Here is a 24,280-nt window from a genome sequence, read left to right on the forward strand (position 1 = left end):
AAAAAAAAAAAAAAGTAATTTCATATTTTCATGGTAAAACCCAAACCATTGGTAGTCCTTATGCATTAACTATTTCTACCTTAGATAATTTATAATAACAATTAAAACATTGCAATATAATTCTCAAGTAAGAAAATAACTAAGTATGGTCTTTTCATTTTAGCCATGTCCTAAATGAGCTGATACAGACTGAAAGGGTATATGTTCGAGAGCTATTTACTGTTTTGTTGGTGAGTGACTCAAGTTGTGTTTTTCTCATCTTTTCCTGAATGATCCATTGCTTCATTCATTATAAAGAGTGTAGGGTAATCTTCTATTTCTGTCTCCTTCCTCAGTTGTCACATGGCAGCAGTGGGCATTTCTTCTATTGTTTGAGGCTGCATGTTGGTTAAATGTGTATATTCAAGTTTTCCCTCGGTAGTGGGAATGATTGATTCAGAAAATGTTATAGAAGAGAGAAGCTGTTCTTGTAGGAATACAGCAGATTGTTATAATTATCCCCAGGGTGCTATTGAGAGATTATGATGTAAAGAACTGAGAATGGGATAATAGTATTCATTTGACAAAAATGTCATAATATTAATTTGGTCTGGAAAAACTTAAACACATTGCCAGTTTAAGGAGAAGTTGACGACCTGTAATATATTTTTTCATATTAGGGTTCTATTTTGTTTCCTACACTACAAGCTACCCTGAAGGCCAGAGTTGTCACTTTATTCTGCCTATCGAGTGGAAAACCTTGACTTCCTTGTCCTGCCTTCTAAAAAAAAAAGTCATGGATAACTTTGGGAAATAAGACATTTGAATGTTAAAATTCAAACAACTTTACCTGAAAATCCCTTATATATTCTGCTGTACTTATACCTTTGGTGGCCCAATCAAATGTGAATACAAATGATTTTTAAATGCATAAATATATTTATTTTGGATAGGGCTATAGGGCAGAGATGGATAATCCAGAGATGTTTGATCTTATGCCACCTCTCCTGAGAAATAAAAAGGACATTCTCTTTGGAAATATGGCAGAAATATATGAATTCCATAACAGGTATGTAATTGTTGAATCAAATATTTCTTTTTTATAAAATTATTTAAAGGGCTGTTGACCAGTTATTATATTGTACATGAAATCATACCATATTTTTTTCTCTAAAATTTTCACAGCATTTTCATGAGCAGCCTGGAAAATTGCACTGACGCTCCAGAAAGAGTGGGACCTTGTTTCCTGGAAAGGGTTAGTTAAATTATTTTAAAAAATATATGTAAATATGGGCCACCAAAATAGCAGCTGATTTATAAATACAGATTTGGAGATAAGATGGATATTGTTTTTTGTATGTCTTTGTGTTTTTAGAAACTTCACTCCAGTAAGTATTTAATGCCAAACCAAGTTCTGTTGCACAAACTGACACACCGGGGTACCCGGAACATGCAAATGCCTGTTGTATTCTGTGGTATCAAATGCTTCAATGGCTCAGCTAATGACCACTAACCCCTGGGTGATCCTAGGAATCAAGGGACCATCCTGACTATAAAAATGTGACAGTTGGGATCATCTTAGCAAAACCATTCTGGGCTTGGTTCATTTTTTGCCTAAAAGATGCTTTGTTGTTTCCCTCTAATACATGGAGAGTCTTAGAATTGAATCTATTCTGGCTTTCAGGCACCAAGGCATCTGTCACAGGAACTTCACAAAAGCAGAGCTGTTGATTCTTCTTATTCAATAAAATCATTCAGGGAGGCTTATTACTCCATGTCCCAAGAGTGTGCTTAGTACAATTGACTTCCCAGCTTAGTTATCATCCTCTCCTCCGTTAGAGTTTTCTCTCGGAATAATTTTTGCATATGCTTCCCTGCTTATCTAGTTCTTCCTCTTCCTGAAAGATCAGTTTTGTCTTGATTTGGGAATCAATTCGTTAGAGGAGGTTGTTGAAAGCTTCAAAATAGATATCTTATCCCAGAAAGTGTTTATGAAATGAGAAGAGAATAAGGTTAAGAAAGAACCGTGTGTCATTACCTGTCTCAATATGCTCCAACTTTAAACACATTTAAACTGTGACCAAATGCTTCCCCACCTTCCTCAAGCAACAGCATCTATATGCCCTTTGGATTTTGTAGAACATTAATATCTATGTTCCTCATTGGAGATTTTACATTTACTGTGCATCTTTACACGTACACATGAATTCTTTCTCCAACTTGAAGGGGAGCCCTTAGAGCCAAGGTTCATATCCTATATATTTTTGTATCTGTCATAAGATTAGCAGAGTTCTTGACAACCAGTAGTAATTTAGTAAATGTTTATTGATGATATGTTCATTTATTCAGTAGCCATCTACCGAACACCTGCTATGTACCGAACACTGTGCTAGGCAGTGTGGATGCCAAGCCCCAGACAATTTAGGTATAAAAACAGGGAAATCATTAATTGTGTACAGAGTGAGTTGCTCTATATTAGAGATATGCAAAGGGCCCTAGAGGGGCCCAGAAGAGGGGTATTTTACATAGACTGGGAGTGTAAACAGTGGCTTTATGGAAGAGATGGCTCATGAAATGAATGTTAAAGAATAAATAGGAGGTAGCCCGTTAGATGAGGGTCAGAGAAAGATGAAGAGAGCATAGCACGGGCGGATACCTAGATGGGTTATGGTACAATTATAATGTCTCAGTGATAAACCAAGACTGCTGGCTCTAACTTGGAAGTTAGCTACAATAGTTCATTTACTAGAGAATGGAGGGACTAATGACATGGAAAAAATATATTTCTTGGTATCTTATTAACTCACAGTTATGAAAAAAATAGTCTGTTTTTATAGATGAGACAGAAGGCTTTTCTTCATCTAAGTCTCAAGCTTGGTAAGTGGAAGGTCTAATACCACTTGGATAATTATGTGTCCCTCCACCAGGTCCAATGAACATGCCATTCTTGGAATACAAAGAGGGCTCCTGACCAGCTGCCGGTACAGCAGGCCCTTTAGGCCACATTCCCTGGGATGCTTGGCCATACTTACTCTTGCTCAGCCTTTCTTGATGACAAAAGTTCATGTTCACAGATTGGTAATATGTTTGAATTTGCTGTTTATCACAGAAGGATGATTTTCAGATGTATGCAAAATATTGTCAGAATAAGCCCAGATCAGAGACGATTTGGAAGAAGTATTCAGAATGCGCCTTTTTCCAGGTAAAGTAATTATTCAAGTATTGGATATACTCTTTCTGGAAGATATTGGGATATTTCTTATTTATAAATTCATTTTTGACTTTAAGTTACATATGCATATAAGTTAAAGAGCAATTCTATCCTCCCCAAAACACATACACATGCACACAAACACGTATTTGCTGCTGCCTAGATGCACCTGCTTTCAGTACTTCTAGCTACATCTTTTGGTATTTACTTCCATATCTCCAAATGACATGCTTATCTTCCTCCTTTCTACCATGGAAGGGGAGAATGTAACTCTCTTTCACTGATTTGCACCCCACGACCACATACACAAATGCTTTTCTTCCGATATAGTTAGATTATAATTTTCATTAGATTGATATACAGTGTTAATTTATTAAGACTATGTAATTTCTCTGCTCAAATGAGTCATGTGGTATGTTATGGTTGCTTTCCCTTCCCATTTATTTGCCTTGCAATTGTCTTTTTACTCAGTTTTCTAGGTTCTTATCCGTATTCTACCCCAACCTCTCCCAGTTGTGAGAGTTATAAAAATCTTCTCGGTGAATTTAAACACGTTTGATTTTTTCTGAATTTCATCTTCTTGAAGGAATCTCTCCTGGAATTTTCTGACCTGCTTATCTAGACTCACCTGGCCTGTTGCACAGCTGTCCTTTGGGAATCTTGGTGAATATCACCATGGGGATTCTCTTCACTTGTCTGTTCCATAGGGTCTCTTGCTTCCTAGGTGCCATGTTTCCATCTTTCTTGTTTATCTCTCTTGTTTGGTGGAACACAGCCTCCAGTAGTTTTACTGCGAAAGTGTGCACAGTAGATAACAATTTTTGAGAGTGTACGTGTCTGCAAATGTCTTTATTCTACCTAACACTTGATTGCTAGCTTGGCTGGCTATAGAACTCTAGGTAAGAAATAATTATACTCAGAATTTTGAAAGTTTTGCTCCATTTTCTTGTAGCTTCCAGTGTTGCTGTTCAGAAATTTGATGCTATTTTGATTTTTTTTTCTTTTTCAGGTGACCTAATTTTTGTCTTCCGAAAGCTTGCGGGAACTTCTTTTATCCTCAGGGTTCAAATGTTGGCACTATTTTCATCCATTATGCTAGTCTCATGGTGATCACTTTGAATTTGGAAATGCTTGTTCAGATTGACTCAGACTTTTTTTTTAATTTCCTCCATCCAATTTCCCCCATTCTCTCTTTCTGGAATTTCTATTGTACAGACTTTGGATATCCTGGACAAGTTCTCTAATAATCTTATCTTTTCTTTCTATTTTCCATTCTTTGTCTTCTTATTCTACTTTCTGGGATTTATATTCCAGTTCTTCTATTGAGGGTTTCATTTCTGCCATTATATTTTTCATTTTGAAGAGCCCTCTTTTTTTTTTGTTCCCTCAATGTTCCTTTTAATAGAATACTATTTTCATCGTGAATTCAATATCTTCATTTATCTATTCAAAGATAATAATAGATTTTCCTTTTAAAAATGGCTGTCTTTTCCCTACATGGTTTCTGTTGCCTTCAATTTTTTTTTAAACTTTTTCCCTTTTACTTCATTTGATTCTTGTCACTCATCTTAGATGCTATCCTCAAATGTCTAGTGATACTTGTCTATCTACTTACATTAGGAGTAAGCACTAGAAAGCTCATTGGAAGTTTCCAGTGCATGTGTGGGTTTATTGACCATCATCCTCATTGTCGAGTGATTTGTCATACGATGTTTCCATGCAGGGATTTCCTAATACTGGTATTTTTAGGTCCTTGCTCTTAGGCTGGTCAGACTCCCTAAACTGCTACCTTGGGTATAAGGACCTGGCTGCCAGTGTTGTGGTAGCTAAGTGTGGGGAAAAGGCTGAGGGTCTCTAATTTGGTAGGTAAATATTCAAGTATTCTCCTTGTTTTCAAAATGGCACTCTGCCCTCAATCGGACCTTGTCTCCTTTACTCCACCGACCTTCCATTTTATTCTTTCTGGATAAACATTCATTCTTCTGCCAAGGGGAGAGAAGGGCAGTCACCCAGTTGTGAAGAGTGGTATAGTTATCTGAGAAACTTATTGCTTTCTGTTTAGATTTTCATGCCCATTTAATTTTTTTTGGTAACAGCTTTATTGAGATATAATTAAAATGCCATAAAATTCACCCTTTAAAATATAAAATTTAGTGATTTTACTATATTCACAAGGTTGTACAACCATCACCACAGCCAATTTAAGAACATTTTTATCACTCCAAAAAGAAACCCTATATCTTTTAGCAGTCGCCCCCCCCATTTCTCTCCAATCCCCATAGCCCTAGGCAACCGTTAATCTACTTGTTTTCTCTATAGATTTGCCTATTCTGGACATTTCATATAAATGGAATCATATAACATGTGGTCTTTTGTGTTTAACTTCTTTAACTTAGCGTAATGTTTTCAAGGTTCATTTATGTTTTTAGCATGTATCAGCTTTTTATTCCTTTTTTATGGCTGAATAATATTCCATTATATGGATATATCACATCCATTCATCAAGTGATGGACATTTGTGTTTCCACCTTTTGGTTATTATGAACAATGCTGCTATGAAAGTTTTGTACAAGTTTTTGTGTAGACATGAGTTTTCATTTCTCTTGGCTATATATCTGGAAGTGAAATTGCTGGGTCATGTGGTAACTCTATGTCTAACTTTTTGAGAAACTGCTGGACTGTTTCCAAAGTTACTGCACCATTTTACATTTCTACCAGCAGTGTATGAGGGTACTGATTGCTCCACACACTCACCGACACTTGTTATTACCTAATTACTTCTTAAACAGACTTTCAACAACCATACTTTTGTGAACTTCATCTCCCACTTTCAGAGGTATTTGCTCTATAATCCCTGAGTCTTTGTGGAGAGGAAGGACATAAATTGAATTGTTCCTTGGCTTTTCCCTCTGCCGACTTGAAATTCACTTTTCTCCAGTGTGCTTAGTTGTTTACCACTTGTCAGTTTGGTTTCCAGTTTCTAAATTTTGCTGAAGTTTTCTCCTTTCTCATTTTCTATGTATCTTTGATTTCTTGCCTTTAAAAAACAACTTTTCCATCATTTTAGTTGGGTTTCACAAGTGAGGAGATCTAAGTGCATGTATCAGTCCACCATCTTTAACTATAAATTGATAATTCTTGTTTGAATTAGGTTGTATGTTGGATTTTATCTATATCCAGAGGAGGGCCCTAGATCTTATTCAGGTATATCCTTCCCTAATCCCTTTTTGTTCTGTACTTTCTGTACACACATTTCATCCTAAGCAGCTCCATCTTGCCCTAATTATGGGTCCTACAATGTTCCCAGGACCCAGTGCCATGACCCTTCTATTTATAGTGGCAGTGGGCCAATTACTGGATGAAATATAGCATGAGTTGATGAGGATTGTATGTTTCTTGTGATATTAAAAAATTTTGTTCTCATATCCAGTCTGATTTATATTCAGCACAACCTATTTCTTTTCTGGGCCTTGGCCTGTGGAGCTTAATCTTTTGCTAATTTTCTTAGATATATTGAAGAACTTTTTAATCATGTTAATTTAGAGTCATTCCTTGCTTTCTCAACTATTAAGCATTCCACATCACTGTGAATTATATGTGAAAACCTTTCAATCTTTAAAATGTTGGAATTTTCTATCTTCTAAATCCATAAAATGTAGTTTCTCAGATATACTGTCTTATAATTTCCATACCATATATACCAGTGATTTTTCTGATCAGTTTTCTTTGAGATTTAAAAAACATTGATGCAGCCGGGCGCGGTGGCTCACGCCTGTAATCCTAGCACTCTGGGAGGCCGAGGAGGATGGATTGTTTGAGCTCAGGAGTTCGAAACCAGCCTGAGCAAGAGCGAGACCCTGTCTCTACTAAAAAAGAAAGAAATTAATCGGACAACTAAAAATATATAGAAAAAAAAGAAAAATTAGCCGGGCATGGTGGTGCATGCCTGTAGTCCCAGCTACTTGGGAGACTGAGGCAGAAGGATTGCTTGAGCCCAGGAGTTTGAGGTTGCTGTGAGCTAGGCTGACGCCACGGCACTCACTCTAGCCGGGGCAAAAGAGTGAGACTCTGTCTCAAAAAAAAAAAAAAAAAGAAACATTGATGCATTGAGTTTAGTCAGTGAACACTTGGCATTTTCACAGGTACATGTCCTAATTTAAATTTATTGATAATTATCTTTCAATGACAGGAATGTCAAAGAAAATTAAACCACAGACTTGGTCTGGATTCCTATTTACTCAAACCAGTGCAACGAATCACTAAATACCAGTTACTGTTGAAGGTAATTATGTAAAACATTTGTTTCCTTCTTTGCTGTTTTGGGTCAGATATGGCAAAGCAATTAAAAAGGAAGTAGCTGACTAATAGGCACTAGAAATAGGTAGGCTCAATGACTGGGAGGGCTGGATTTAGCAGTAGAATTAGTGCAGCGTGTTCCTTCCATTCACTGTGGCTATGCACATGTCATAGGCATAGATGTTAGGCTGTGACTATTTGGAGTCTTAGCTATTTAATTCTTCAAACAAGTTGTATTGATTTATGCATAATATTTTATGGAAGAACTTTTAATATTGTTAAGAACTAAACAAATATTTTTTATAGTTTTGAGGCTGTATTTCATATAGGCCTTCTCAATGAAAGATGCAAATGACATTCCCTTAGTGTAATGTGAAAGGATGACTGAAATCTTGTGTTAAGTATAAATACAATGTAGCTTGTTTTAAAATGTATTTCCATAGTGTTCTATGCTATATGCATCATGTAAAACAAATTGTTGTACGTAGAGGATGAAAAAACCTGTGTAATTGCATTAAAAACTAATCTCTAATGTATCTCAATAGCTATTATTCTTCGGCTCCAAAAGCGTTGAATACCCTTTGTTTTATACTTTTCAGTTGCTGTTTTACTTCTTTCCCAATTTTGACATTGTTATTAAAAATAGTATTAACTCAACAAAGAGCATATAAAAGAAATTACTCCAAAAAGTGACATTATCTTTGGATTCCTGCTTGAAAGCATGTTAGTCAAAGCTTATTCATTTTCACCAGCTATTAATATCTGCCTAATTTTGGTTTAATTCCTGATTTCTAATTACAGGAGCTATTAAAATATAGCAAAGACTGTGAAGGATCTGCTCAGTTAAAAGAGGCACTTGACACAATGCTCGATTTACTGAAGTCAGTTAATGACTCCATGCATCAGATCGCAATAAATGGGTATATTGTAAGTAGATATTAATAATTGTTGGAATTTTAGGAGGTCAGCAATATCAATAACCCTTTCCTCTGCTTCTGGAACCAATTGAGAAATAACGTATAAGAAGCAGATAAATGGAGATCAAAATGTTAGCATTATTATTGATAATACTAAGTGGAGAATTGGCTTTAGATCAGCCAAATGGATTTCTGAGATTCCCCTTGTCCTCAACAGCCTGCCCCCAAGTCCGGACCTCAAGGGAGACATATTGTCCCAGAATTGCTGCTTGCCCTGGTCCAGTGTAGATAGGGTGGCAAAGGATCACATCTTTAGAGCTTGCAGCCTTTTAACAGATTAGCTCTCCCCAGTGGGGAAACCAATAAGATTGAGGAAGCCATGGGGAGAGTTAGGCTAGCTGAAATACTGCCACATGGAGATGATGTGAAGCCAGGGAAAAGGAAGTTTCTTTTATCTTTTGCCCCACAGAACTTTGTACATAGGTGATGCATGTTTTAATGTAAAAAGATAGAATGAATATATTTTTAAAAAACATATAAATTATGCTTGAGAGTTTTAGTAGCTCAAGCTAAACGCTAAAATGCTGATGTCAGAGATCTGAATGTAGCTCTGCTTTGTACTAATGGGTTTTGATTTTCCATTCTAGGGAAACTTAAATGAGCTGGGCAAGATGATAATACAAGGTGGATTCAGTGTTTGGATAGGACACAGGAAAGGTGCTACAAAAATGAAGGATTTTGCTAGATTCAAACCAATGCAGCGACACCTTTTCTTGTATGAGAAAGCCATTATTTTTTGTAAAAGACGTGTTGAAAGTGGAGAGGGCGCTGATAGATACCCGTCATACAGTTTTAAGCACTGCTTGAAAGTAAGACAATTTGAATTGTGTAATGTAATATTATTTTGTGTGTGTATGCATGTGTATCCTAGTTTGTAAAAACTTTTCTGTTTCAAATGAATGGGTTTCATACTTTAGCTGCACATCTCTTTGTTTAAAAGAATCTTAATTAGAAGTCTTATGTAGAAGTCAGGTAAAGCAGAACTTCTCTGCTTAAAATTCTCAAGAGTGAGGGAATACATATAGGTTTGATAGAAATCAAATCCTTTCTGCTCTCACTACAATCCTAGGCATTGCCCCAGGGGTCCACTAGCATCCTGCAGAGCACAGTTTGAAATTATGGGGAGTGTCCCAGTCTCCCCCAGGATCACTGTCTTACCAGTGATACTGGGTGGAATTCTTGGTGTTGTTAGCAAGGAGCCATTTGCCACAGGTGAGACATGGAGGAAAGAGTGTCTTCCTTTTCCTCAATGCAATTTAAAAATGGATAATGTTTGTGCTTAGCATATTCCCAGGTTCCTTTCTGTGTCCCTCCTCCATTCCTTAGCTTCACCCTTACTGGGTGTCCAAAGCCACATACCGCTGAATCCTTTTTACACCTGTCCTGTCGTATCCTTTGAAATTACTTTATTCTCTCCTATAAATAAAACTGCCATTTTGTCCTAATATTAGTTTGATTAAAATGAGAGCAATGATTTGAGGAAGACACCGGCAACTCAGTGATACTTCCAGCTAGTTTTGCCGTTAGAGAAGAGGAACTTCCAATTCACATGAGGCTGTATTTCATAAATTAGATTTTTTTATACCCAATGAATTTTATCTTTCAAGTTTTAAATTCTAAAAGCAATATAACATTTGTTATAGAAAATTTGGAAAATAGATAAAGTTATTACCCTCAATTCCCCAACCACTGTGACTTTATTTTTTTTAAATTTCAGAATATTACAAGAGTACAAAAGTTTTGGTTATGTCGATTACTTTTGTACTGCTTGAGACAAAGTTATAAGTGTTCTCATCATCCAGACAGTGTACATTGTACCTGTTAGGTATGATTTCACCCCTCTTCCCCCCTCCTACCTGCTTGATTTGCAATGAGTTTTACTTCCTACTGTGCACACATGCTGTTCGGTTAGTTCCAATTTAATAGTGAGTACGTGTGGTGTTTGTCTTTCCATTCTTGACATACTTCACTTAGGAAAATGGTCTCCAGTTCCATCCAGATTGTTGTAAAAGGTATTAATTCATTTTTTATGGCTGAGTAGTACTCCATGGTATATGTGTGTGTGTGTGTTTGTGTGTGTGTGTGTATACACACCACATTTTATTAATCCACTCATAAGTTGATGGGCATTTGAGTTGATTCCACATCTTTGCAACTGTGAATTGTGCTGCTATAAACATTCGAGTGCAGATGTCTTTATTATAAAATGTCTTTTTTTTTTCCCTTATGGGTAAATACCCAGTAGTGGGATTGTTGGATCAAATGGTAGGTCTATATTTAGTTCTTTGAGGGATCTCCATATTACTTTCCATAGAGATTGAACTAGTTTTCAGTCCTACCAGCAGTGTATGAGTGTTCCTATCTCTCCACATCCATGCAAGCATCTATTGTTTTGGGACTCTTTGATAAAAGCCATTCTTACTGAGGTTAGGTGATATCTCATTGTTGTTTTAATTTGTGTTTCCCTGATGATTAGTGACCTCGAGCATTTTTTCATATGTTTATTGGCCACTTGTCTATTTTTCTGTTCATGTCTTTTGCCCACTTTTTAATGGGGTTGTTTGATTTTTTTTTTCTTGCTGATTTGCTTGAGTTCTTTCTAGATTCTGGTTATTAGCCTTTTATTGGATGTATAGCATGCAAATACTTTCTCCCATTCTGTAGTTTGTCTGTTCGCTCTAATGATTGTTTCCCTGGCTGTGCAGAAGCTTTTTAATTTAATCAAGTCCCATTTATTTATTTTTGTTGCTCCCGTGATTGCCATTGGAGTCTTCCTCATAAATTCTTTGCCTAGGCTGATATCTTTTTTCCCCCAGAATATTACGGGGGTACAAACGTTTTGGTTCATAAATTGCTTTTGCACCATTTGAATCAAAGTTATAAGTGTGCCCATCCCCTAGATAAGCATGCACTGTACCTGTTAGGTGTGAATTTACCCATGCCCTCCTCTCCCTCCCACCTGCTTGATTTCCGATGAGTGTCATTTCCATGTGTGCACATAAGTGTTGATCTATTAGTTCCAATTTAAGGGTGACTACACGTGGTGTTTATTTTTCCATTCTTGTGATACTTCACTGAGAAGAATGGTCTCAGTGTTCACTTGTCTGAAAAAGTCTATTTCCTCTTCATATAACAAACTTAGTTTTGCAGGATACAAAATTCTAGGCTGGCAGTTCTGTTTAAGAAGATTGAAGGTGGGGCCCTAATCCCTTCTGGTTTGTAAGGCCTCAGGTGAGAAGTCTGCAGTTAGTATGATGGGTTTTACTTTGTAGTTTACTTGATGCTTTCGCCTCACTGGAGTTCCTCCTTCATTTTAATGTTGGCCAGTCTGATGACTATGTGACATGGTGATTGCCTTTTTGCAGTGAATCTCCCAGGTGTTTGTTGATCTTCTTGTACCTGGATATCTAAATTTCTAGCAAGATCAGGGAAGTTTTTTTCATTTATTCCCTCACATAGGTTTTCCAACCCTTGTGTGTTTTTTTCTTTACCCTCAGGTGCCTATGATTATTATGTTTGGCCTCATTACATAATCCCATATTTCTTGTAGGCTTTGTTCATTTTATTTCTCTGTTCTTTATCTTTGACTGACTTGTTTAGTTTGAAGGTGTTTTCTTCAAGCTCTGAGATTCTTCTGCGTGGTCTATTCTTAAAACTTTCCACTGTGTTTTGTATTTCCTTGAATGAATTTTTCATTTCTATAAGCTCTATTTGATTCTTTTTTAATAATTTGATTTCTTTAATGAATTCTTCATTCATTTCCTATATTGTTTTTGTGGTTTCTTTGTGCTGGTTTTTCATTTTCTCTCATATTTTGCTGAGTTTCCTTATAATCCAAATTTGGAATTTTTTATCTGTCATTTTGATATTTTCGTTTTGGTTGGTATCCATTCGTAAAGAGTTGTTGTTTCCTTTTGGGGGTATACTTTCGTTCTGAATTTTCATACTTCTGGAGTTCTTTCACTGATTCCTTTTTATGTGGCCTTTTGATTGAGTCCTGGGGGTACTGGGTCTGGCTTGCGGGCCTGTCCCCAGGACCTTGAAGATCAACACTTGACTGTGCCAGGGAGGAGAGTGCTGGTCCCGAATTGCCTGTGGGGTGTTCAAGCAGGTTTGATGGTCCTCTCAGATTGCCTTTGTCCTGCTGTCTTCACCTCTTCCTAGTACTGTGAATTGTGTTGGGTCCCCCAGCTTAACATCTGATATGACTGATGGTACTTGTGATTACGAATCAGCTATGCCCTGTTTGCTTGAGTTGGGTGATGCTATAATGAGCTATATAGTTGTTCTCCCTGTCATAGGTTAATGTTTGTGTGAAAGAGCCAGCTGCTGAGATGTTCTTTTGTCCCCATGGTAAACCCTTGTCCCCCAGGTGGAGTACTTGAGTGCCCCAAGGTTTAGGAAAGACCCTGTAGCTCCCAGGGTGTTGCTTAATCTCCACCACCACTGAGGTGGAGGGAGGAGCAAGGCAGTCCGTTGCTAGGTTGTAGGAGCCCAAAAGGCTTTGCAAACCCTTGGTGCTGCTCAGAAATTGCTTTTCTGGCCACTAGGGGGAGCTACTGGTAGGCGGGTCAGGATAAGCTCTCCAAATCAGGAGGGCTGTTCGTGGGGGGAGGGGCCTAGTCCCTTGAGTGCTAAGGCCCCAGGCTGGGATCTTTCCGCCTTTATCCCGTGACACAGTTTTTATGAAGGGAGGAGTGTGCACACCCCAAGTCACCACTCCTTGGATGCCCACAGCACATTCCCGTCAGTTTAGTCCAGCTCTCACCACCGGAGTCCAGCTCTGAAGCCTGTCCCTGGTCTGTGTGTCTGACCCACTAGCGTGCATCTCCAGGAAACCAAATGCTGGTGGGCAGGGAGTACCACAATTGTGCACCCTGTTCCACTACAAGTCCTCAAAGGAAGATGTGTGATCCCCACTATCTGTGGGGACCTCAACCTGAAGCACGCGCCCGCTGGAGAGAAATGGCCACTTGGTGATTCTGGACTGAAACTGTTCTCCCTGTTTTAACGAGTCGGGTGAGGGGCTGCAGCACCTGGTCAGCCCGAGCTCTACCTGTTTTCTCAGGTTGCAGTGGACAGGGGAGGGGTCGGGGAGGAAGTGTCTGGATGGGAGAAAGGTGGCACTCTGGCCTCTTGTGGCACTTTTCTGCGGGGAGCCCCTCATGGGCTGCCCAAACTCCTGGGGCTCTCTAGTTCACCCCACTATTCCTTATTTTCTGCCATGTCTGGGCTTGTGGAGGTGGAAAAGCCTTCAGTAAACTTAGTGTCCTGCTGCCCAACTGAGGCATGATGTAGGAGAGGCAAGGGAATCCCCCCTTACCCTTTCACTGAGCTCTGAGCCTCTCTGGGTTTCATCCTCACTGATACCTTTTCCTCTTTATCTTCTTTTTTTTCGGCTTCACAGATTTTCTCTCTCTGGTCTCCAGCTGTCTTTGGCATCTCTCTCTGTGACCCACACCTTAGTTGTGACTCTTCTCTCCTCTCCTCTATCCCATATCTTGCCTTCCCACTGGGATGGTTCGACAAGTGATGTCTCTGGTCAGCCATCTTGAACCTGAATTTTTCCGCTATCACTTTAGTCATTTTTCATGAGCGTGTTCTTTCATAGTTGTCATCACCAGTATATTTGAGAGTTGATGAAATTTTCAACGGCAGTTACAAATAGGACAGGCAACATATCCTGAGATAGGCCTGAGGTGTTTGTCTTACGAGGCTACCAGATAAGCAGGCCCTGCTTTTGATTGTTCCAATAGGTTCTGCAGCCCATAGCTGCTCCTGACAATGTTCCTCCTCAGGGCCAGGTGAGGAGGAAGTCGCTCTTCCTATTATCTGTTTTCCCTGCTTCACTTCTGAATGTACAGTAGCTTCACAGCTTCTTTAAAACTCTTGACTGTTTTGATCACAGTTGCCCAGGTGCTTCTTTGATATTAGCAGTCCACCTCCCAGCTCCTAAATCTCTAAGGGTCTCTCATGTTGTGGTTGAGAACCAAGAACTTGCAGGGTTCAGATCTCTTGCTGTCTATATACCTATTCCCTGGGAAGGTATTTTACCTTCATAGGCATGTTTGACCCAAAACCATTTGATTTACATTTTTCATGTGGGGTGACCTAGTTTCTATAGTATTGCTAATTTGTATTGATTTTTTATTTTACCTTTAATTTGTCACAATGATGGGCATGCCAAAAGAATGTTTCTCAAGTACCTTAAGGTAAGGAGGGACGAGTATGAGGTGATGAAGTCAGGAGAATTGAAACTACAATGATTCCATGGAAACAGGGTCGGAGATATGAGAAACATTTCAATGGAAGGTAGACATATGGGCTTGGTGACTTACTAGTTAGAGGAAATAAATAATATCTGACATTTGAAGGAAGAAAATCTGTCTGGTTCTTTTTGGTTCCCCAATAATACCTAGCATCCTTAATAAAAAAGACTAATGATACCTACAAGGCTTTGGACAGGATTCCTGGGAAAACAGTGATGTCGCTGACTGAGAAAGATGAACATTAGGATATTTCTTAGTGCTAACTGTGCTTATGTCCTCATGCTTACCTATCATGAGATTCTAGCATTAAGCAATTGCTAGCATTACTCATCAATGTGTTACTTAACAATTACGGTTGTTGGTTTCAAAATCTTAACCCCTTGATAGAGAGGATCAGCACAGATACTCTGCTGCTGAGCAACTTCTCTCTCACTTTAAATGGACTCTGGTCTTGACTGCATCATAGCATGCTGGAATCCCATGGCCTGACCATGTACTTTCTAATGACTATGTGCTATATTTTAAGTCAGCCACTTATATGCAAAGAAAGGCTCTATCTAAAGTCACATTAAACAGATGGAAAGATTTAAGTTCTTCAGATTCCTCAGTTCATGTGTTTATTATTATCATCTATTTTTTAAAACAAACATGCACATAGTGCTATGTGCCAGACATAATGGTTAGATTTCCAGGAAACTCAAAAACATTCATTTAATCAATAATGATGTGCTATATGTTTGCAAAGAAAAATAATAAAATTATTACAATTCAAATGGAAAGAATAGAAAGCAAATGTATACTTTTAAAACCTTATTATATAATCTAAACATTTAATATGCACTATTTATTTCAAAATTTTAAGGGGTGCTATTTCATTTTTATATCAACTCTATGAAATAGGTGTTCTTCCCATTTTATATAGTTGAGGAAACTGAAGTTTAGAAAAGTTAAGCAACTTGCACCAAGACACATAGCTAATGAGTGGTAGAGATGGAATTGCCACCCAGGCCTCTGTAACTCCAAAGCCTGTGTGCTTTACAGTTTGTCATGTGGGTACATTAAAAGCCCAACTTCACGGCTATATGATTCATCCATGTAACCAAAAACCACTATACCTTTAAATGTATTGAAATAAAGAAAATGAAAAAAGACAAAACCATATAATGAAACAAAAGTAACTTTTAAAAAGATTGAATATGAGATGATTATTATTTATCTTAAATTCTGATATTTGAGCAGAAGTAGGTTAGAGTTGTGGAGTAAGAATATAAAAATATTTTGGGACATTCTAAAAGTAACTTCTGACTACTTTCAGGGTGGATATCACAGGCTCTTTAATAAGTTACATTTCATATCTAAGCATAATTGCTTTCCTTCTTGGTATAAGGAGCTCACTAGCACTATTTTCAATGCTTATCAGCTCTAATTAGGATCATTTGGGGGGCTCATAATTGGAACAGAGAGTGAGATATTCCTTTACATAAATAGATAGGAATTGAAAGAAAAGAGGAAAGGTAGAAAGGAACTACAAAAGAATGTGTACAAGGGGGTGAAATATCTCAAAGTGGAATTAACCAAGCTATTAGCAGCAAATGATGAAAGAAAATGGAAGAGTTCATACTTTGCACAATCATATGGAGGAGAAGAAAAACTGTGGTAAGGGAGAGATATTGCACACAAAAGTTTCACTGGCTACAAGGAGACATCACTTTCTCATGACATTGTTTTCCAGAGAGTCTAAGGGATTGGTGGAAATAGATCCTTGTGTACCGGCTGGTTCTCCCTTGCCCCATAAATTGGATGTTTATTACATGTAGGGCTTCTATCGAGATAAGTAATCATTTTTAAGATGAACTGATCCGGCAAATGATTATTTTAAATAACAATTTAAGTTAATTTGGATTGGCATTTTTCACTGATGTTTAATTACTTCTGTGTTTGACATAATAATTTGTTTTAATAGTATAAGTTAATTTATAAGAATTGAATCATAGATGGGTTACTTAGATGTTCAGATTTATAACATTTGTGCCAATCACTGGAATGGAACATGCAGTCTGAACTATAAAGTGCATCATTTAATGAAAAACTGTAAATATTCTTGTCTGTGATTGTACTTGTCATTTCATACTCATTGAATATAAAATGTGTATTTTGCCCAAGTTGGAAATTCTGTTTCATTTACAATACGATGGGATAAATTTAATGTAATTTCATAGTCAAAATGCTTATCAAAATTTTGACTTATTTATTATAGATGGATGAAGTTGGAATCACCGAATATGTAAAAGGTGATAACCGCAAGTTTGAAATCTGGTATGGTGGGAAAGAAGAAGCTTATATTGTCCAGGTTGGTCATTTAAAAATTCTTCTGGAAACCGAAAGTTGCGTTAACATTCAAAAGTCTGAATTTGCAAACAAAAATAATTTTGGTCACATATCACAAACTTCCATTCCTTTTATGTAGGTCACGAAAATATTATTTGAATATTCTTTGTGAGGTATTAAAATATTTTTTCTGGTAGCACATGTTTTCTTTAAATTGAGATATACCTGTGGTATTCTCTAGGGCTTCAAGTTTTCACAACTACACTAGGAGACTTATCAACTAGCGCAGACAGCTTGGCAGGTACTTCTCTGTCCCTGTCAAGTTTCCAGAGTTATGAAATTATAACAGTTCTCATTTCCTCATGTGCTCAACATTCACACGGTACTTGATTACAAGACACGGCCATGCGATAATTTAGACTTGCTCCTTGCTTCTATAGAACGTGGGTAAAGCCCTGGCCAGATGTGCTATAAGGTCCAACCTGTTTTCAGGAAAGGGGAGAGGAATCAGAACATTTTAAGAGGATGTTGTCATTTCAATAAATATTTGTATCACAACCTGTCAATGTGCTGTCATCTGTTGAAAATGCTCAGTGTTTTTTGTTTTAATTCTGTACTACGTAACTACAGTCCATAAAAATATATTTTCTTGGTTTGCTTGAGATACAATACTTGGTATCATTTAACAAACTTATCTTGTAAGTAATGGGAGGATATCGAAGGAGGCTTTCATGTTATCATCAGTCACTAAGATTATTCTGCAATAGATTATCTTTTCAGAACTAGTAGAGCTTGTTTTATTTTACTAAAATTAAACATAAAAATATTAGAAGAAAACATGATATTTTAAAAAGAAGCCTCCTGAAAAGAAAAAATAAGTGGAATTCACATTTTTACGTAAGCATTACCATTCCATTATTTAAGGGCAATTTAAAAATAGTTTTGATTGTATTATTTCATCTAATCTGATGGCTAGTGATTTTATTCTTAGAAATTTTATGAATCAAAAGGTTTGAATTTGAATGTGGTGTTTTAGGGAGTAGATTATGTTCAATATACTTAATTACATTTGTTTTATTATAGACCATCCATTTTAAAAGAAAATGTGTCCCCTCTTTCCTTTTTGATCTTTAGGCTCCTAATGTAGATGTAAAGATGTCATGGGTAAAAGAAATAAGAAATATTTTGCTGAAGCAACAGGAACTTATGACAGGTAAATTTAAACATGCATTCTTCAGAACAAGTAGTATAGTAACAGCTCATTAACTCGATTTTGTGTTGATTTTTGCAGGGAATGGGGCTTATATTTACTTTATACTATTTATAATGAAAGGGTTTGTTAAACTAGTAGGAGATTGAGATTCAGAGAGTTGTTTAAAGTAGTTTGGAGAATGAACTTTACACAAGAAAATGAACCCTGTTGTTTGAGAAGCAACACAGTGAACTGGCTATTAATTCCCAATCCTTCCCAGGAGATGACTCTGCTTAGCACCTCAAGTTATCAGTACTTGATAACGTTGGGATGAGAGCCAGTTCCAGTTCTAAACTTGGACATCTTGAGTAAAATATTACATGGTTTGGACCTTTCCAAATTCCAACTTCATATGGGTCTTCCTTCTGGTTATATCAAGTCAGTGAAGGTTAACTCTAATGGCAATGATATGTGGATGTGTGTGTGTGTGTGTGTGTGTGTGAGAGAGAGAGAAAGTCATTGGCCTTCAAGGAAGTAAGAAGTCTGGCTTCTGGATGATGCTTATATGAGCTTTGTTTTATTTCATAGTTAAAAAACAAAAGCAACAGAATCAGTTAACAGAACAGGATCAGCTTTCTCCTCAGCAGAATGATGGGTAAGTGATTATTCTTTGAGAAATGTCACTCCGGCAACCTTCTGTGTTCTGTATGTAACATGAAACAGTGTAATTAAAGTATGTCAAACAAAAACCATTAGTCATTTTAGCAATAACTCATCAGATTCCATAAACACATAATTTTCTCAGTTCTAGCCTTGTATTGGAGCCTGATAGTCCCTAACTACCCCATGGGCTGATTTGTAAACATGATTACAAATGCTTTGTTTTAAATAAGTCATTGGAAGAGTTGCATGTAGGGAGACAGGAAAGGTGGCTGCACTCATGGCTTTCTCTTACAAGTATTTTTGGTCACCTTCGATTTAATTGGAGAAAGAGAGTTGTAAGAATATGGGAACACAGCAGATGGAAGACGGGCTCACAGCTTTGTAGTCCCTTGATGGAGACCACTTGCTGCTGACTTGGCCTCTCTTTCTACACAGTTGAAGAGAAAGTATGGATCTTGAGAGGGAACGCAATCTGGACACACCAGGAAGTCTTTAAGAAAGGTGGCAGTCCTATATGATAGCACACCGCTGCTGGTTTAGAGATGTGGTCTTTGTATTCTGCCTCTAGAAATTTTAAGAGGTGGAGTTTCTACAGCACATTTGCATATCTGCAGAAAGAATTCCCAAACTGATTCTAGAGTCCTGGCACAGAGATTCACCATACAGTGTCTGCTTGCTGTAGGGATTATTGAATGACTTATTAGAAATAATGTTTTTTCCTTTGCTGCACATCATCTTTCTGAGGTAGTTAAAATCAGGTGCAATGTGGTGGCTCATTCGGGGCTTTAGGAAAACCATTTAAAGGTCCTAGAGAAAGTCTTTATCTTCTAGGGTTCACGATACTCAATCTTTTATCATATATTATAGGAGTAAAATCTTTAGATTTCATGCAGTAATTGACTTAACAGTAGCTGATGCAAACTCAGCAGTGTGAATTAGTTGAAGGTTTCATCTTCATTTATACACTCCTTATCTGATTTGTTAAGGTTAGAAGTCCGCAGAGCAACAGAGATTGTACACAGTATACCTGCTTTTGGTCTAGAAGGGAGTAGTTTTTTCCCCACATAATAAAGAGAACTTGCCAGCTTGGATCCTGGGATTTAAGCTTTGGTATATTATAAGCTATTGTCACACAGACCTAAATAGGGAGTATCAGCTGTTTGAATGGATTCTCAGAGCATGTTTTTAACACATGGGATTGGTGAAAGAAATACTATTTTAAATTTCTTTTTACTCTTTGACTATACAAAAGCTCACTTATTTTTATACATCACTCTTTCAGAAAGCAGCAGGGAGCTTTTAAAAGTGTTGAGGAAACCGAATCAGAACCCACTAGTGCTATGGTGGAGGTCTGTGAGGCAATCGTGTCAGTTCAGGCAAAAGCAAATACAGGTATGTGTCATGGTCATCCCAAGATGAGATTCATGGCTGTGCATCTGTCATTGTAAATTTGGAAAATCTACTCGTCTGGTATTTTTGTATAAAGAAAATAAAGGTTACCCATTTTTATAAGGCTTTCATGTCTTGCATATGCAAGATACTCTGGTGGGCACTACAGAGCAGTGGTTGTGAAAGTTTGGTCCCTGGACCAGTGGCATCAGTGTCACTTGGGAACTTGTATGGAAGGCAAATTCTCTGGCTCCACCCCAGACCTTCTGAATCAGAAACTCTGGGAGCGAGGCCCAGTCACCTGAGTTTTAACAAGCTCTCCAGGTGATTCTGATGTATGCTCAAGTTTGGGAATCCGGCTGTAGAGGATATAGAGATGAAGAAAACACGTATGCTGGCTTTAAGGAATGCACGCTTTACTTACCCCCTTGGTTTAATGAATAGAGAACAGTTGTTTACAGCTGGAATATTTATTGTTCCAATGTGAATTGTGTTTGAAATGATTTTAAACAATTTATTTAATTCAACAAATATTAACATAACATGACCTGTATGCCGGGAATTATGAAAAGTGCTGGGCATACAGTCTAATTAGGATACACTCAGCTGCCACCCCGTGAAGCTAGGAGGGTGCAAAGATAGTTCAATAAACAATTAAAAGTATATTGGGTGTTACAACAGGGAAGTACTAAGTACTCTAGAAGTACACAATGGGATTACCTAAACAACTCTAGGATCAACGGCATAGACTTCTCTGGAGAAATGCCTAGCACAGTACCTGATACTCAATACTTAAATATAATTGCTCTTAATCTGGAAGAATTCTCCACAAGTTGAGGAGAAGCAACTAATGACAACCTTGCTCAGTTTTCAGTTATCTACTTAAAGGTCACTTCCCTCAGGTCACCTATGCTTTGTCCCCCAGAGTGGTATGGAGAGAGGATAGATAGCATTAATACCCTCATTTGACAGGTGGGGACACCAAGTTAGGGAAAGTTGACATGACTTTTCCAAGATTTTATGAAGAGTTTAATGTGGCCAGGATGAGATTCTAATTTGCTGCTTACATTTGATTGCTTAATCCAATTTTTTTAAATTCAATTTTTTAAGTATTATAGTTAGTTTTACTTCTTACCTTGTGGTAAACTAGCACCATTAAGTAACTGCCACACTCCACGTTTTTCTTATAGTTTGGACTGAGATGTCACAATCTGCAGAAATCCCTGAAGAACCTGAGGAACTATTTCTACTCTACTTATGATGACAATGAAGAAGAAGATAGGCCCCTAATGGTTAGTAATGATATATTACATTAAAACTCTTCAGGCAGTTTTATTGATCAAATAGGCAGAGCCCATAGGAGCAATCTTTAGTCAGTATCCTTGAGGTCATTAGGAGTATTCCATGGCCAAAAGATTTGAAACAAATCTTATTATGAACATTCAGGAAACACTTCTCTCTTTAAGTAGAACTTGTTTGACCTTTATGTGGAGCTTCTTCTGAAGTTGGTGAAATAGTATTTCCAAATCTCTATAAATTGACCAAATTTATCTTTGGTTGAGCTTCACCACTGTGGTTTCCATCTAGGCATGTGAAATAAAATGAGAACAAAGAAGTTTAAAATATACTTTAAAAGTCAGATTGAATTCCACATTATAAAATATAGGAAATAAACATTACACATTAAAAACTGTTTAATAACATCTGGGGAATATATTTTAGTAGTTTCTCAAAAAATGTGCTAATGATATCAAATCTCAACATATCAGAGCAGTGGGTTACCCAGAAAAATTAAAGGAGGTTGCTTTAGAGTAAAAGTAAATGTTTTATAGAAGAAATAGTTTGCAAGTTGTTAGGATACTGGTGGGTTATTAGAGGGGAGTTAGCAGTGTTTGGGGGTAAATCCCTACTTTTCTAAAGTCACCAGCTTGGAGAGTGGGAATGATGCTTGGTACTGAACTGCTCCTTGGTGCCCTTCAGAGGAACCAATTCAGTTTGACAGATCTACTGTTGGTGTAAGGGAGTAACGACATGGATGATCACAAAGCTGCACAGCACTGACTCTGCAATGTTTTCTTTAAAAAAGTAACAGATATCCTTTCTTCTAACAATGTGATGACCATAATACATATTTGTATGGTAGTTTATAGTTTCTCAGCTGATTTCTCAATTAATATCACAATATGAGATAGGGTAGGCTCTAATGCCTCCAGTTGACAGAGGAGGAGACTGAGACTCGGAGCTGGTGAGAGATTTGTTCTGAGTTAATTGTCTAGACCAGCAGTTATCAAACTTTTTGATGAAGGAAGCCTTTACATTCTTAAAAACTGAGAACCCCAAAGAACTCTGGTTTATGTAGGTTACATCTGTTGATAGTTTACCATATTATAAATTAAAACTAAGAATTACATAATTTTTGATTTATTCATTTAAAAATATTAATAAACCCATTGTAAGTTTATATAAACAATATTTTTGTTAAAAAGTTACATCTTTCAAAATAAAAATTAATGAGAAGGGTGGCATTTTAAATACTTTTGTAAATCTCTTTAATATTTGGCTTAGTGAAAGACAGCTGAATTCTCATATCTGTTTTTGCATTCAACCTGTTGTGCTGTTGCACATCAGATAGCTTCTAGAAAACTCCACCATACGCTTGTGAGAGGATGAAACTGAAAAAGGCAAATAATGTCTTAATGTAGGTTGACCTTGCAGACCCTTTGAAAGGGTATTGGGAACCCCGAACAGTCTGTCTCCTACACTTTGGGAACCACTGGTTTAGAATAATAATAAAAATAAGTAAATTTCCTTAATTAATGTTATCGGAGAATGGGTAGTTGCTCAGATGCGAACAAAAAGTCAGAAGAAGGCAGTTTGTGTTTAAACATTTGCTGTAGATGATCTATGAAGGAATTGTCAAGAACTCAGTCTGGTTTTTTTTCCAAAATATTAAGGGGGTACAAATGTTTTTGTTGCATAGATACTTTTTATAATGCTTATTAACATCAGGGCTTTTAGGGTGTCCATCACCCAAATAGTGAAGAACTCAATTGTAAGCATTTTTCCAGCTATGGTATCAAAAAATAAAGTACATAAGCAAAATTGATTAATGCTTTAATAACAGGGGATAGAAATGTAGAAAAACCTATTAGTTTTTCTCCCTTCTTCTAATAATTCTCTGAGTTGTGCTACAAAGGAAAACATACAAAAGAGCAATACAGTGCATTCCATATACCCTCCCTCCCCAAAAAAGAAATTGGGACTAGTGGCTCTTTTGGTCTCACTTTATCAAGTTATCAAGTTAAAAACTAAGCAATAATGGGTACTGCTTCCCTTGTAGAGACCTGTGTCGGAGATGGCTCTCCTATTTTGATGAAGCTACTATGCAAATGGCAAGTAGCCCTTTCCTGCCTGCTCCTCAGCCCATTTGGAAAAAATACTACTCGCAAGACATTCAGCCCAAATGATGTGGATGTTGTTTTCAGGTTAATTCCCTTGGACACACAAACAATCAACAGCACATAATTATTTCTTTTCTTTCATTTTATAAAAATTTTAATTGTACTCTTTCCTTTTAAAATCATGTATTCAATGTGTAAGATATTGTGCAGGAAAGATTCTCATCTCAGAATACTTTTGGACTTGAAAATCATTTCTTCCCTGTCTACTTTGTAACCAAATGCAATCAGTGTGCCTTGTATTATTTAGCTTATTAATGAATTGAGTTAAAATTATGGCTGCAAAATGACTAAGGTCAAGTAAAGCACAACATTAGGCTTTAATATGCTTTAATTGGACCCAGAGCTTTTGTGCCCATTATTTTAACCTGTGCAAAACAATACAAAGCCCAGAAATTCTCTTGGGGGTGTGAGTAAATTTTGTTCAGGGCTACTGTCTTTTGTATGTGCCAATATAAAATTTTCAAGAAAATAGTTTACAGATAAGAGTATTTAAAAATTAATATTTTCATGTTTGT

General features: G+C 37.1%; 1 protein-coding gene across 2 annotated transcripts in view; it reads left to right on the plus strand.

The window, feature by feature from the left end:
- MCF2 (MCF.2 cell line derived transforming sequence) overlaps positions 1 to 24,128 on the plus strand; it is a 96,637-nt gene extending 72,509 nt beyond the window's left edge. For both annotated transcript variants that reach the window (XM_012665262.1, XM_012665263.1), the window contains 11 exons: positions 164 to 230; positions 933 to 1,048; positions 1,165 to 1,234; positions 3,089 to 3,181; positions 7,380 to 7,472; positions 8,288 to 8,413; positions 9,051 to 9,272; positions 16,990 to 17,082; positions 18,195 to 18,273; positions 18,841 to 18,907; positions 23,645 to 24,128. In XM_012665262.1, the coding sequence (XP_012520716.1) occupies positions 164 to 230; positions 933 to 1,048; positions 1,165 to 1,234; positions 3,089 to 3,181; positions 7,380 to 7,472; positions 8,288 to 8,413; positions 9,051 to 9,272; positions 16,990 to 17,082; positions 18,195 to 18,273; positions 18,841 to 18,907; positions 23,645 to 23,771 (1,153 nt within the window). In that variant the 3' untranslated portion in view covers positions 23,772 to 24,128. The remainder of the gene's footprint in view (positions 1 to 163; positions 231 to 932; positions 1,049 to 1,164; positions 1,235 to 3,088; positions 3,182 to 7,379; positions 7,473 to 8,287; positions 8,414 to 9,050; positions 9,273 to 16,989; positions 17,083 to 18,194; positions 18,274 to 18,840; positions 18,908 to 23,644) is intronic.
- The last annotated feature ends 152 nt before the right edge of the window (positions 24,129 to 24,280 follow it).

Source organism: Propithecus coquereli, unplaced genomic scaffold (genome assembly GCF_000956105.1).
Source record: "Propithecus coquereli isolate 6110/MARCELLA unplaced genomic scaffold, Pcoq_1.0 Scaffold99, whole genome shotgun sequence".
NCBI lineage: Eukaryota > Metazoa > Chordata > Mammalia > Primates > Indriidae > Propithecus > Propithecus coquereli.